The following is a 16,073-nucleotide window of genomic DNA, read 5'->3' as shown; positions in this document are numbered from 1 at the left end:
CAAAACTTTTGATTCGATAAATATTTAATCGGAAAAAATGTCGGTGGGATAAAAATAACATTATATATCGGAAATATAAATTTGATGTCATGTATCAAAGGGAAAGTAAACAATTGATTCATCTTTATCGTAGCAAATCCCGCGGATAAGCAAAGTGTGTTAGGTTGTCCTGAGAAGGAAAGAACAAGACTTTTTTTGAACCCTCTTGTTCTATCATCCGGCGGTTGTCGTCCTCGTCGGCAGGGTCTTTATCCCGAGGTGGATAGGAGCCAGATAGGCATAATGGTAGCCCGGCGGTATTCCAACCTCTACCCTGCTTTTGCTGTATCTTGCTTCTCTGGGACCGGGGTGCTGCTCGAATTATCGGGAAAATGTCAATATGCATTACCGAGCTCGTCGTTCTAGTCCGGCAACACCAGTACCAGGATCCGAACCACTACCAATAACAGCCTCTATTGCAGTTCACTTCATGCTGGCCCAGTAAACCATGACCAGTAAGCCTGTTCTTCTATTCTTTTGCTGTCCTGTCCCTGTTCTAGTTCCCGTTGGCTGTACATAATACGCTGCCACCCCAACATCGACAAATCCATTTATTCAATTAATATTTAACATTTTCTCAAACCGCCAGTTTGGTTAATCTAATAGTGTTCTACCATGTAATACCTAACCCACCTTTATTATTATTCACCAAAAGTTATTTTTATTATATTCCTCCAGACAGCTGTCCGGTCTGCATGCAACAAACTTTCATTAAACTTTTATAATAAATGCGACATTTAACGTTGTATTCAAAAGAAATTAAAAAAAAAAAAAAAACCAACCGACAAAATGTAATTACAACTCGAAAAATAAATAAGAAAGCTAAGAAAAAAGCACGATATCGAATTACCTCTTTTAAGTTACACCGTTCCAGAACTAAAATATTGTATTATTTTTCCGTCTATTTTATTCCACCTCCGGCTATTTAATTCTTTACCACAGTAATTGTCGGACCTCTCATATAATAGTATTGTTCATGAATAAAATTATTATATCTTTTCTCATTTTCTTCCGGTACTTTTTCCTCATTTCTTCCAACTCTTTGTCTTCTTCCATCTTGCATTATACTTGCTCTTGTCTGTCATTTCCATCATCCAACCTCTTAAAGCAACCAACGTAAAATTATTCAAACACAATAAAACCAAATTCAAAATTTACAACCAATAAACTGTATCTTCGATCTGGATCTTCAAGATGGACGTCCTCTAATGGCAGGATTTTGAGATATTAAATAGTGCCGTTCCAAGATACAAGCGACAACTATAAAAGCTCAGCGAACAATCATCCTCTCAGGCACCGGCCTCGAGATAGTATACATAATCACTATAACTGTGCGTGTAACATTTCAGCGACAAATAATTGGACAATTGTACCAGCAGCCATAACGGATACATTTTAAATGGAAGTTTGAATGACAAAATGAACCCTATCTCTATCTGACATTGATAATCTGATGTTGGTTGTTATTGAGCCAGTTTATACTACTGTAGATAATACATTACAATGTACGGTGGTAGTGTAAGCACTGCTGAAGAGAATTACATAAACTTGCTGGGGATTTTCTGTAGTTGAGCTTGAAAGTGATACACTGACAGATAAGACCGCGCAATTAATCACCCAAGCCACACATGTGTTCACATACGCACCATTCCTAACTCTATTTATGATCATATATATATATATATATATATATATATATATATATATATATATATATATATATATATATATATATATGGAGATGATGGAGTTTGAGTGAGTTTCACATACTCACACCTGGACGTACAAACGATACCGAGTTTGCTTGACATTTTCCCATGTTATGTGGGTACACCAGTCTGGAAAGTAGACTGAGGCTTGTGCTTCATCAATAACCGTCGAGCTTCATACATTACACTGACTGTATTTCTGGTACGACACTCTTTATCCTTTCCAGGACGAAGAGCAGGGCCGGGAACGACAGTTTTTTCATTTTTTCAGCTCTACGAAATATATTAATAGATTAGCAATGACCCTAATGTGTGTGACATTACACATAATTGATTGACCAACCTGTCAACTGTTCTGTGACATGTTTCGGGAGTCACGATTTTTCAATTACATTGAAACTGATCTGACGTGGGTGGATATTGACTTTGCTTAAAAATGATATTGAGTTTTAATTTATGTTACTTTAGTTTATTTTTTACTGGGGGTCACGGGTTAGGGTGTGAGACAAGTACACAAAGTTCTATTCGCCGGGGTGTGTACATCAGAGATAGAGTGTACTGCACGGGACGTATTTTAGCACGGTACGATATCGGAATCGGTGAAATATTTTGGGAAAAGTTAATAAATCATTTTTATAGCAACTGCATCGCTAAATGGATAAGCTGACTAGCTGTTTGTTGAGAAACAAACTGTTAAAGTAAAAAAATGTATATTGATACGTCGGATACAGTAGAATGTGTTTGTAATCAATCAAAATCATATTTGCGTTCGCATTGTTGCCCTTGTTTTTTTTATCGTTTTGCTAAATTCCGGGATAACTTCAATAGAACTTATTGAGATTGAATGAATGTTTGTTTGTATGTCCGTTATATATATATATATATATATATATATATATATATATATATATATATATATATATATATATATATATATATATATATGTCTGGGAGTAAAGGTGATATAGTACAACAACTAGAAACAAAATCATTAAACTGTAAATTCCGTAAATTAAGTTTTACGATTAATTACAACTCAATATTGAGAGCAGAAAGTTGAAATAGGTAGTTACCAGTTACCAGGAGGATTTTAAATTAAATTTGAAATAAAACCTCAGCTCTGCTCGGCTCCTACGCTAGAGATTAAAAACAAAAAGAACCGTTTAATGAAATTTTATCTTTTCATTGACTATTTTGTTCTTTAAATAGATGGAGACCGGAGTTAAACGTTGACCGTAGCCTGCCGATATCTGATATGAGATCATTTACGTCTACTGAATAATTGAGTTGTCCGCGTTGATTATTTTTAGTTACTTCTTTATTCAACGATAAAATCGATACCAGTATAATTGGCTTATGGGAATAAATCGGGTCGTGTCTATTTCGCGACATCTATTACTTTATTGGCTTTTCTCTTATAACCCAATTTGCTGGCCTTTAGTTTCATTTATTATCAAACCAGAAAATCCAACAGAAATCCTCGAAGTACTTTACACTCAACCTCCTATTTAAGGCAACCTAATCAAGATTTAAGACCATTTCATTTATCTGATTTATCAACAATTAATATTTAACATTTTATTTATTGGTGAACGTCTTTAGATACTAAATCAATAACATTTTATTCTTTATCGAAAAGACATGATAAAATTTATTATTTATTATAAAATAAAAATTTCCTTTAGCCCTCAGTCCTCTTTCTCTTTTATGTGTTTCCTGAGCCTCAATAGGGTATTGCTACAGATTTAATTTTATGTCCACGGAAGTACTAAATTTCCGAGTAAAATCGATCGGATCCAACAAGATTTAAGTCAAAAAAAAACGTGAGTAGGCTAGCAGTATCCTATTGTCGATGTCGTATGAATGCTCACCGACTATCGTGGCCACTTGGTATTCTCTATCGGCGGCCACTAATCCGGATAATGGGAAGCCAGGAGTAGGAACAGAAGGAGAAGAAGGATGAGAAAGACATCCCCCTCCTTCTTTTCCAGCTTTCCATCCCAGTTGGCCTTCTTTACGGTTTGAGAAAAGAGATGAACGTCTAATCTCTTTGAATTTGAAAACTCAACAAAGCCCATTCATCCGTGGGTAAGCTTAATCATTTGATCACCTATAATCAGCTTCACTACATTTACTTCGATCTCTTCGCCGCTTCTTCGGATTATTGAAAATTGCCTGTCTTGCACTTTTACATTTTTTATTTTATTTTATTTTTAATTATTAATATCAAATAAAATTTTCATTTTCTTTGCATTATTTTCTTTCTAGTATTTATGATTATTGGAAGATTATTATAAGTTAACTATATAAATATATATCAAACAAAAAAGATTGGCCAGTTGGATCTACTGACGATATATCCCGGTCGGTTGTATGGCAAATGACAAGCTTAGGCTTTGGAGCTTTTCCAATGATCGTTATTCAACTCCGGTGCTTAACCGTAGACCCCAAGAATTAATGGTCAGCTAGGTGTGGTTGGGGAGTAGTCTTGAGAACAGCAAAATCGCTGGTGAATGACGATCACTTTCTCAGCAAAAATCAAAATATTACTTCGCTCTTTATTTTTATAAACTTTTTAACTCTACAACTTTGTTAGATTTTTTTTTGGTCAAAAATTTATCACTGATAAATTATCATGACTGTACTTTTGAATTTTTCGAGTTTTTTTCTCTAATTAGAGGGTAAAGCTGCCATAAAAGTTAAGATTCCGGGCCCAAATTTAATCATGTCAAAAAAAGTTATCTAAATATTGGGAAAACTGCTCAATCGTTTCGGACAAAATTTACAGAGCAGATTATTGACATCAAAACTTATAACTCCCTTCAATGGTTTGATTTTGTCTTCAAGTCTGCCAAAAAAATATTGAATAATTCTTTGAGAATGTCTGAAAATCTACATTTGCGACTGCACATTATCTCCGATAGTATTAATAATAAAATTACCGCTCAAAATGTATATGAGATAAAAATGGCGAAATAAGTAACTGGCAGCGGAAAATGATTTGCAGGGAATTGTAAAATAAGAGACAGCCATGAAATATTTCACGTAATGTTGCTCGGGTAAAATCGATCCAATGCTTGCCGGAATGATGCCTGTACTAAGAGTGAGCAATTTTAAACATATTTGACTTAACTTCCCGTATATCTTCTCCATTACTGTTTAACAGATGTTTCCATAAAAAATGTAACATTTATTTTAGTTCCATGCTCCATCTTTGTCGGTCTTGGTCTTTTCCTAAGGCCTTTCTCCGATCAGTATTTATTTTTGCGGAGATATAAATAGAAACTAATGGAAGAATTATTAATAATTCGTATCTATCAAATGATATTTATTCGATTCCTATAAATTTTATGGAATCAACGGACTCAAGACGCTCCGGGCGAGTGCAGGTTAAAGCCCAGAGACAGGGAATAAGTTTTAGTTAGTAGTTTAAGTCTCACGGAGTTGAAGTCGCTTAGTGGTTTGGGAGTTTCGAGTCTGGTCACGAGAAGAAAGCTCCTGGGACACGCGGTTTCGGTTATTCCTGAGCAGTCGTGTATCTGTTCTAACAAGTGATTAACGAGACAACCTCCGAGTCAACTTTTAAACTGGCTAACTCCCTGTCTAAAGCATTATATATTAAATATAATTTTGCCGAAAGTCTTTATTGCTAAGTAAATGATGTAGAATAAATAAATATCACGATGATGATGATGATGATGATGATGACAAATAAAAATGGAAATTCATTTCTTTGACGTCACTTACCTTTTTTGCATCATTATTGTTGTCAGTCGCATGATGAGGTTGAGGACTCATCGATGCACCATTATTGACGGCACCACTTTGAGACAAGAGTTCATCACTTCCTCTCTGAAACACGCAATTGCGATGGTATAATAAAAATTCAATAGTTATTCAAGTACAATTTTTTTTTAAATGTATGCAAATAGGCGTTGACATTTTTTTTTAATAAATTTTTTTTTACAAATTGAAAAATTTTCGTCTCTTTTAATAAAAAAAAGTAAAATCATTTTTACAATCAAAAAATTTATTTTTAATGAAACAATAAAAAAATTCTTTTCATTTCATTATTAGAGCTTTTACCAAAATGTCAAAAGCAAAATAAAAAATCTTTTCATTCAATATTGAAATCGTTTGAAGTGATTTTTGCTTTGAAGTATTTCATGAGTTATTAAAAGTTTCTTAAAAAAAGAAAAGAAGTTGATTAAAATTAAACTGATAAATTAAATTTGATCAAAATTTGTATTTTTTGAAAAGAATAAGCTCCAGTCAATTTTTTTTTGTATGTATTTTAAGAAAAATATTGAACTGTAAAATGATAGAACAATAAATATTGTGTTTAGTGGCTATCAATTTGTATATGGAAAAATATTCAACTCAACAGCGACATCCATTGCGAAAATAGTTTATAAAGTTTTGTTTATGACTTCATCAAATATATCTCCAATATCATTTATCTGACACTTGGGCTAGGTCAAAAATTTATTCAAACGTTAATATATTCAATATTATATTTATATCAATAATTTAACTGGAAAAAAATAAAGAGTCTAGTCTGGAAAGTTTCAGTAGTTGAGGACGATATTCAAATTTTCTGAATCGAGTCTGTCTGCAGAGACAAAAATAGAGCAAAAATTTTCACCCGGACGAGATGACCTCAATGGGAGTTAATCGTAAAAAGCGCTAATGTTGTTTGGCGGAGGGGAAAATTGAAGTACAAGATAAGCTTTAATAACTCTAAGAGAAATGTATGAAAAAATAATTTATATTTCTGTCTCAGTAAAAGAGTTAATTAATAATTCAAAGTATACTTTTAACAGACGACCGGTGGATTCAGTAGTAGAAAAACATTATTCTCTAATACATTCAAAACGAAATGAGAGATCAAAGGTAATGTGAGGGATTCGGGGCATTATGCCAATATAAAGACATTTGGATAAAACGAAACGCATTATGTATATAAGTATACATTTAGATCTGGATTCAGTTATAAAAATAATAATAATAAAAATATAGTTAAATAAGCAGATAGCCTATGAAAAAGAAGTAAGACGTAGCCAGAACGTAGTCAGACTCTCCTTTGGATAACCCGGGCAGTATCCTTCTTCTTGGGAGAGCAAAGCGGCCATTTGTGATGCAAAAGAAATCCAACGTGAAACCGAATGTTGTCATTGCCGAGCTTTGCCCGATACTTCTTACATGCTCGGTTGATATACTAGAAAACGATTAGGTGCACAAGCTCTTTCCAATCTTTTTACGAGACTCCTTTATATACCACTAAATCTTTTATGATAATTTCTTGGATTTTTCCCAGCAATAAATTATTATTTAAAAAGTGACTTTATTTCCTGTTTTTTTCACTGGTTAGCTTTTTTTTTTTTTTTTGTTTTTTTTTTTTTTTAAACTAATTATTTCAAGTATTACAACTTTAATTAATACTGTGCGGTGAATTTAAAATTGTGTGTAGGTTAAATTAAAATGTAACCAAGTGATTTTTCTCTCGACTGCGTTAATTCACCTCATTTTATATTTGTCAAATTATAATTTTAACAAATGTTACTCCAAAATATTCAAAGCTTTTTTTTACCTTTAAACATTTCACAGTTTTTTATTGATTTTTTTTTATATGTTAATTTTAGGCATTTATGTCTCAGAAGAGTAAAGCGTTTTTTAAAGTAAATGAATAAAAGGTCATTGTAGCGATCTTGGAAAGCTTGCACGCATGAAAAAATAAGAAGTTGGGTTTACCCTGAAATGCGAATTTTATTCCCGTGGAACATCAGCGATCTTGAAGGGCCAGGGTTTGTCCAAACTCTAGACTTTAGAGAACTTTAAGAGACCTTAAGTTAAAGAGACGGTAGGAGGAAAGAGGAAGGAGAGTTTTGTACTCCGGGTAGAAACTAAAGAAAAGTAAAGAAGATTTTCAAGCCGGGAGACATGAGTTAATAATACATAGATCCACAAGAAATAAATAATACAGGAGCCAGCGGTTATAGCTTTACACAGCCGGGCAATACTGGATAATGGATGAAAAGTAGTACTGGTCACTCGTGCGAAAATACACAAGAACTTTCTATTCCCATTCGGGGTGTACTTAGAGAAGTGGAAAAGCGTTCAATGGAAATTCAATAAGTTCGTTGGTTGGTTAACTTGCGAAACGAACCTGGAAGAGCAAAACGAAGACCGCCGTGATAGAGTAATCTTTTCACCGCGACCACAACATCCAACAACATTTCAGTAGCCAAAGAGAAGTCCAACCAAGTCACGAAGAAGAACAACTCCGTACTGATTTTACTGGTTACGAGCGGGTCTCCAGTCGCTTCTTACTTCAGCAAAGTCTTTTCGACCAGAAGTAGATGCAGAAGCAGCACAAGGCTCGCTCTATTCGCTTTCGTCTTGTTGGCTCTCGAGGAATAAAGCACCAACTTTACCACTTGAAAACGACAACAAGGACCTCCACTCGCTCACTTCGTCTTAATGGATTATACCAGCGAGCACGATCTTTCAACGATCTGGAAATATTCAAAGAGTTGATGCACCTGATAACGCTTAGCCACAAAAGTGTACTGTGTTACTGTCTCCAACTGTTGTACCACTCTCCTTCACGGTTTCTTCTTTTAATTAATTTCTTTTGAACTGTTTAGTTTAGTTCTCTTATTTTTCTTTATTGTCAAGTTTTAAAACATCAAGTTTGTCTTCTCAGGTGAAACGGAACTTTAGGAAGATATAATAATGATATAACTCAATTCATATCTTCATTATGACTTCAAAAACATAAACTGGATGTTTGATGTTTGATATTGAAGTTAAACATTTTATCTACTTGCTTCTCCGGTTGTAACATATTACATATTTCCGACATTTTGTACTTACTAATGAGGATATTATTATACGGAATAATAATTATGGTCTGTGAGTATCTGATGGCAAGGTTCTTCATTAATGAATCCTCGTTATTACGTTGAGAACGATTCGTACATGAGAACGGTTGTGCAGTAGTCGCTGCACCGCGTTTTCCATAGCACTGCCATCACCGAATAATGAAGATAACTGATCATAGCGGACTAGTTTTGGATTACATGGGAAATAAAGCTTTGCTTCAACCAAAAATGGTTCTGCAATTTGAAGTTTAATTGGGCTAAATACGTCAATTAAAAGCGAACATTTCAGATCCAAACAATTTATCATCAATATTAAAAAAAAAAAAAAAAAAAAAAAAAAAATATTGAATGATTTAAAAAATAATTATATGTAAATTCAAAAGTTTGTTTTTGGTTAGTTATTAATTTTACAATGTATTTCGTTGTATAGATTGATATAGAAAAAGTTTGAGACATTTGTGTGATTTATTATGAAAACAGTATGCATGTTTCAGTGAGCTGAAAACTCTGTGTATAATTGACAAAGTTTTGCAATTGAAAACAGTCGAAAAGTAAAAAGAGCATTTACGTATACGCATGTTGGATAAAAACAATGTTTATCCATCCAGCGGACAAAACTTTTCTTTACTACAAGTAAATGCAAGTTTATGTACTCCGAACGACTTGTGTCGTCATGGCTGGCTCCTTGAACACGGTTCTTTAGTTGTTCTTCTTCTGTCATTATTTTCTCATCTCTCGTGCCTCTTTAACGTCATCCATTCTGCTGTTTTTATTTTTATTTTATCTCCCACTTTTTTTTTCATCTTCTCTTCTCGTCTCGTCTCTTCAACAAGCCCTTCAACTCTTCAAGACTTTGGTAAACTTCCAACAACTAAATTTTCAAAAAGACACGTATCAAGTCAAGTGAACGTAGTTAATCGGTATTTTACTATCTTGCTTAAAAGTTTATGTACAATACACTACAATACTCCCAGTGCTTTTTTAAGTAATTTAAACCGGAATGAGACTAAGGCTTGTAAATTATTTCGGCCACCACCACCACCACCACAAAAAAAAAAAAAAAAAAAAAAAAAAAACACTAAATATATACACGGAAAGGCATAAATATTTCACGTTGAGCCTTTTACGCTCTAATTACTTCTCCCTTTTAATGCACACGAAATGTCAAACGGATACAACTTAAGTTGTAGGGAAAAAACAAAAAAAAAAAAAGTTTCAAAGTAACGACCTCAATAGCAAGTGTACTATGATTCAATTCCAAAATTTGTTACTAAACGATCAATACTTAGAAAACCTTGGTACCACCTATGAAAAATTTCCATAACCTCTTTCACCAACTTGGAATAGCTAAAGTTTGGTTATATGGAAGTACACACTTACCCACATACATATATATATTGTTACTTAAACAGTAAATATTTATTTTCGATATTTCTCAAGTTCTCGAAGTGAGTCGCCTCGTCACTCAGCCTACCGTTGTTTACTGTTATAAAATTCATCGACCCCTATTCTATCCCGGCCCGAAATCCATCCCGACATACCACATACATTATATATATAGCAGTATGGGAAGACAAACAAGATCGAAAGCTTTAAAAAGCGCGTATCCCCCTGGCAATTCCGACGTCATGGAGTCAACACTGCTAAAGTTCATGAATTTCAAATTTTTCTAAGCATCGCAACGGGTTCGTTCGCTCACTCGCGGCACCAAGTACCGAGTAAGCGAATAGAAGCAACACGCGAAACCAAAAAGAAAAATAGTAAGCAAGCAAGTAAGCGGGAAGAAGAGTTTAAGAATGAGAATAAAGTGAATAAGACGGAAAATTATGTTGCGTGGATGGCTCCTTCCAAGTCTTAGTCTGTATACCGAGACTCAGCGCTGTATATTCTTCTCTTCATCCCCGTTATACGTGCAGTACGTCCTATCCCGTATATTCTCTTTATTCCTCTGGCAACAAAACTCTCGACACACACACCCTCCACCTTAAACTCAATGGGGTGCCGAGTTAAATCCACGCTCTCACTCCTATTATACACATCTATCTATCTTTCCTCGACGGCACGGCACAAGTTACTTGGAAGCTTTAAATTGATCTCACACTGACAAGATAAAAAAATCCACGCGACGTGTATAATAAAACACACACATCCTCCAGGCCACCAGGATAGGATATTTATACTCGATGATGATCTTCCAAAATTGCTCAAGTTGAAGAGACTGAGACAATTCAGCGTCAGCTTATAAATGATTGAAGCGCTTCCTAATTCAATTAGACAATTATCATGTGGATCTTATTATATCCTTCTTGGTTTCTCACATCACCGCAATTACAATCACTACGTACTATTTATGTGTAATGTACAACAATCTCTAGTTAGCTCAACAGAGTAATTTTCATTTGCGGTGCTCGAGACTTGGTTAATTAGGTTGACGAATAAGGTCGGAAATACGTGAAATTGCTAAGCTAGAAATTCCTTTGTCTCACTGTGAATGAATGTGCCTCACAACTACACCCTTACAGCATCAGCGACAATAACAATGACAGCAATAATAACAATAACAATAACAATAATAATAATAATAATAATAATAATAATAATAATAATAATAATAATATCAACAAAAACGGCCAGAAGCCCGTTTGACAATGGGAGAAAATATCAAAAGAAAAGAAATCAAAGCGAAAGATGAAACCAAAAATAAAGTTGGTTCAATGTACACATGGTTGATACTCTTCAGTATCTGGCGAGGGTGATGGCGATTCTACTTGTGCTGGTGTTGGGCTGGCTGGTGATGTGAATTCGCGATCGATCAGTTATAAAAGAGCAGGAAGCTTCATGTCCTCTGACAGTACACACAAGGGTGGTTGGTTAGCAGGGTAAACGTTACCGTGTTTAACCACAATACCGTTTTCCGCTGTCCTTCTGTACACATTATACGCGCATCTGATGCTCTCTTGCTGCCTCTATCCGTTTATTATCATTATCATTATCATTAACATCATTATTATTAATGTTATTGGTATGAGTTTTATTTTTATTATTTATTATGTATCATTTATTATTTATTTCTACTGATATAATGTAATATTGATTAAATGCTGACGTAATTCCAAGCTTATATAAACCGGAAATTTACTGAGATGTAATAGAAATTTGAGCTAACACCCTAACGTGACAGGATCACGCTGCCAGTGAACAGAAGACAAAGACGCCGAGGGGTGAAATGCTCAACTATGGGTTATTTGGCAGGCTATTCCCGAAATACGACGTAGATAAGGGTTTTATCTGGCATTTTCAAGGGATAAAACTTGTTAGATTACTCTCTGACAGGGTACATACTATTGATACTAAATTAAAAATAAATTATTGTCTACTACGCCTCTTCAGAGCAAACCCGTGGAGCTTTTATTGAGGGAGGCTTTTATTAATTAGCCCTCTTTTTAGAACCGGGACCGAGGGGCCAAAAAATGAAATATTTTATGTTTTATTGGCAGCTAAGTACCCAATTTACTGAACATTAACTGAGTGATAAATGTTTGCCGTTTATAAACAGTAACAAAGCTTTCTTGAGTTTGCTAATCGTGTTGCGTGTAGCTGATTGAACTATTATTCTTGTAAACATAATGTCATTAATGTTGTTAGTGTATATTGAGCCCGGGTAATCATAGTTTTGTATATGAACAAGCGGAACAACCCCCGGCTATGATGACCAAAACAACAGGGTCAAGTTTAGTGTATATTTTGGCAGGGGGTGTGTAACATAGGACGATATTTGTCAGCAAGTACAAACAAGTAATTAGGCATACATTGTTGATGTGTGTGTTTTGCCCTGAGTTATGATGTCCTACGATGATTTTTATAGAATTCATTTTTGGGTTGGTTATACAGGAAATTAGGTCACATGCAGCCATGCAAGTTACGTTTATTTATCCTTTGTGTTGATGTGCGTTCAACGTTGTAGTCTCTGCACGATTAAAGATGTTTGGGGGTATAATAAAAATTTTCGATTTAAACTCATCATTTTTCTAAAATTTTGATCTTTATGATCAAAATGATCAATCATCTCTAATTTGAGCTCTTGATTTTGCAATTTAGAAGTAAAAAAAAACTTGCTTTCTTTAAAATAGTAACTAATTTCGCTTCAGACTATTATCAATCGCTGTATATAGTACTTAAAACTTGAAATTGATATTATATTTTTATATTAAACTTTATAAAACTGCTAATCTTTAACGCTATCACGTAATTCACTCGATCAATGTTTCTTTCACTCAAAAACTTTTTATTGAACTAAGGGTGAGATATCTATATAATATATAATATAATAATAATAATTATATCTATCAAGAATAAGGAAGCTCGTAACGTCAGCTAGAATAGATGTTGTACTTTAAATTGACACAATATTTGGATTTAATTCACTACTATAATGGATGGCCTTGTCCAATACAAATAACACTGGTGTACGTAATAAAATGTAAGCAAAGTTAATAGAGGTCTCATAAAAATCTATTTATTAATGATTTAACTGACAGAAGGATAATGTTTATTGATACGACATAGTACAAAAATACATTTGGATATGGAAGTTAGGATATATAAAGATTTATGATCGTAAAAACAGTGCATTATCGAGACGGAAAATGGTACCCGGTCTGAAGGGGGAGGTATGTTCGCCACTACCCGAATCATCGCGAGGAAGTGAGACAGAAATGGAAAAATAAAGGAGAAAAGATAACCAGCGAGAGTGGTAGGATCTACGAGTACCATGAGAGAAGTAAATCAAATTTAAAAATCCCACGGCGCACGAATGTGCCCGTGGTCGCCCGTCAATTTTATATACTACTGCCACGTGTACTTCTCACACTAGTAATTATTTTAACTTCGCTCTCTTTTCAAACATTCCAAAATAATGTTGTTATAAAAATACGTGAGATGTGTTTTTTTTTTTTATTTTATTTTAACGTTAAAATAAAAATAGGAATGGTGATAATAAAATAAATGGAAGGATAAAAAAAATAAAATAGGTATGATGGATATTTGAGCCATCAATGGATCTATCAATTAATGTCAACACTGGTAACATCAGTTACAGTACTATCAGCATTTACCAAATAAAATGTGTCATTTCCAAAAAGCTTTCAAATTTTATTTTTTTTATTTGGAATTGTTTTTTTTTCTTGTTTATTTGTTTTTCAGTGATATGGTTGCGCAAAGAGTAAAATTGTTTTTTCCGTACTAACGGCGTCGTCAAATATACTTCCAGAAATAACTTTCTTAGCTGTACTTCGTACTGGAAAATAATGTCGCTCGGATTACTAGAGGAGGTGTTGACACAAGAGAATAATGTAATTAAGATAATGGTTTTATATTACATGAAACTGGATCTCAATTGTTTAATTTTCATAAAAAAATTTAATTATTAAGGCTAATAGTGCTTATTAATACTCCAGCAAAGGGCGGATGGAAATTTAAAAAATTTTTTATTAAAATTTAACAAATAATTATCTTTAACATTTTTTATAATTAATTAATTATTAAATTAACAGACAGATAATTTTAAGGAATTTTTCAAAAAATTAACATTAATTCTCTCAGCGAGAAATTAAAAAATTTTTTTAAGTAAAATATAAAAATAGTCATTATTAATCACATAATAAAATTAAGACTTATTCCTAATTCAAATTTAATCCTCTTATCCCTGAGACTTAAAAAAAAAAAAAAATTTCCTCCTATCTAATAAATAAAACAGTTTAAAAATAATTATTTGGCAGTAACGAAAAGAAAATGTGGTAAAAGTTGATGGAGAAGTAAGAAGATTAGCTTTGGATATTAAGAGTGAAAAAGTAAGTTAATCCAAAAGCTATCTCGCGTAATAGTTATATGTGTCCGGGTAACAGCTATAGGAGTGTTGAGCTGGTAGACGGCTCGGAGATGAAGATCAAGCTGAAGCTGAAGCTGGAGCTAGATGAGAAGGTATAGCTAGGCTAGATACATCTATACTAGCACTCACAGAGGGTTCGCTGGTGTGAAATTTCACGACACTCGATACCCACGACCTCGTCGCCGACTCATCCAATATTTACTCGGCTCGACCCATTGAATATTCCCTCACAGTACATTCCGAGTACACCGGTAATACTCGACGGTAGTTGTCGGTTTGATGCTGCACCTACGCTGCTCCAGCTACATAACACTATTGCGCTGTGTACACGGTACAGGTAGTATATATAGCATACAGCTCTCTCTGGTGAAGCAGTAAAACTCCTTCCTCCTCCAGGGGGGAGGAAGTGATCCGAGAAAGCGAATAGTACATCGCATTTTCATTTTCACCACTTACGTCGGGTGCATCCGTATTAATATTTTACCTGTATGGGTTTAGTTGTACTTCTTATTCTATTGACACGTACGCTTCTCCAATATTCAATCTTTTATACTACACAACACCCGACGTCTCGAGCCCCACGACGACAGCCGATCAAGGAGTTTAGTGTTCAAATGAGTCGCTGATGATTCAGATCTTTTCACATTTACGCGAAAAATGAGAAGAGACTCTCGAGTTTTTTTCTCCAGTTGTGCAAAAGTGCAAAAGTGAAAATTTTAATAATTCTCTTTAAAAAAAAAATTGGATTATATTGTAAAAGATTTACTCTCGCTCCCGATAAATTACGATTGTAATTATAGTTATAATTTTAATTGTAGGTTATAAAGTGTAATTTGATTCTTTAAATAATCGTCAGTAATTAATCACGTAGAGATAGGACGATTTAAAGGAAATAATCTGCAGAAAATCCCCCGAGGTGACAGCCGGCTCATTCTCGTTTTCAAAGCCCGGAGTCCCGGCTAATGGGAGCACCGTCATCAAAAAGCTCATAGTGGAGTGATATCTCCCAAAAGGACACTTGGCTGTAGTGTGGAGTGTATGTATGACTTAGTTGTACTTTTGATGTTGCCGTGAGCGTCTGTGTACACCTACTCGTATATTTGAACCGACAAATGCGATGCTATACTATATGTGACTATATAATATGAGATATTCATGATATCATTCCATGCGAGCACGTTCAATTAACATTGCAATAAAAAATTCTCCTTGAGCGCCGGCATAAGTCACTAATTAACGAATTTTGATACAATTATCATCTGATGCTTTAATTACGGGATTATGGTATTTTGAGTTCTGCTCTTACTGACACTTTATAGTCACTGAGAGAATTTTATATCATAAGGATAATAAGCTAATGGGTTTGTGAAAAAATTTTTTTCATAAATTCCAATCATTTGTCGAATTACAATAATTGTAAAATTTTAAATATTTTAGCATTGAACCGAGATTTACTTTATTTATCATATAACCTCAGTATCCCTTGATAAACCAACAAGGATAAGAATCAATTTTCCAATCTTTCGAGCCGTCGACTCCAACAAATTTATAGCA

At 34.0% G+C, this 16,073-nt stretch overlaps 1 protein-coding gene across 13 annotated transcripts in view; it reads right to left on the bottom strand.

Moving 5' to 3' along the window:
• The window catches only part of Heph (polypyrimidine tract-binding protein 1 heph), a 166,498-nt gene that overhangs the window by 44,681 nt on the left and 105,744 nt on the right, over nucleotides 1-16,073 (bottom strand). For 12 of the 13 annotated variants that reach the window (XM_074241073.1, XM_074241074.1, XM_074241063.1 and 9 more), the window contains one exon: nucleotides 5,496-5,600. In XM_074241073.1, the coding sequence (XP_074097174.1) occupies nucleotides 5,496-5,600 (105 nt within the window). The remainder of the gene's footprint in view (nucleotides 1-5,495; nucleotides 5,601-16,073) is intronic. The other variant, XM_074241076.1, reaches the window with a different exon arrangement.

This window comes from Cotesia typhae, unplaced genomic scaffold (assembly GCF_013202065.1).
Source record: "Cotesia typhae breed Kobodo isofemale line unplaced genomic scaffold, CoteBio_Ctyphae contig_33, whole genome shotgun sequence".
In the NCBI taxonomy this organism is placed as follows: Eukaryota; Metazoa; Arthropoda; class Insecta; order Hymenoptera; family Braconidae; genus Cotesia; species Cotesia typhae.
Note: the sequence above shows the minus strand (reverse complement) of the source record. Positions and strands in the feature narration are given on the sequence as shown.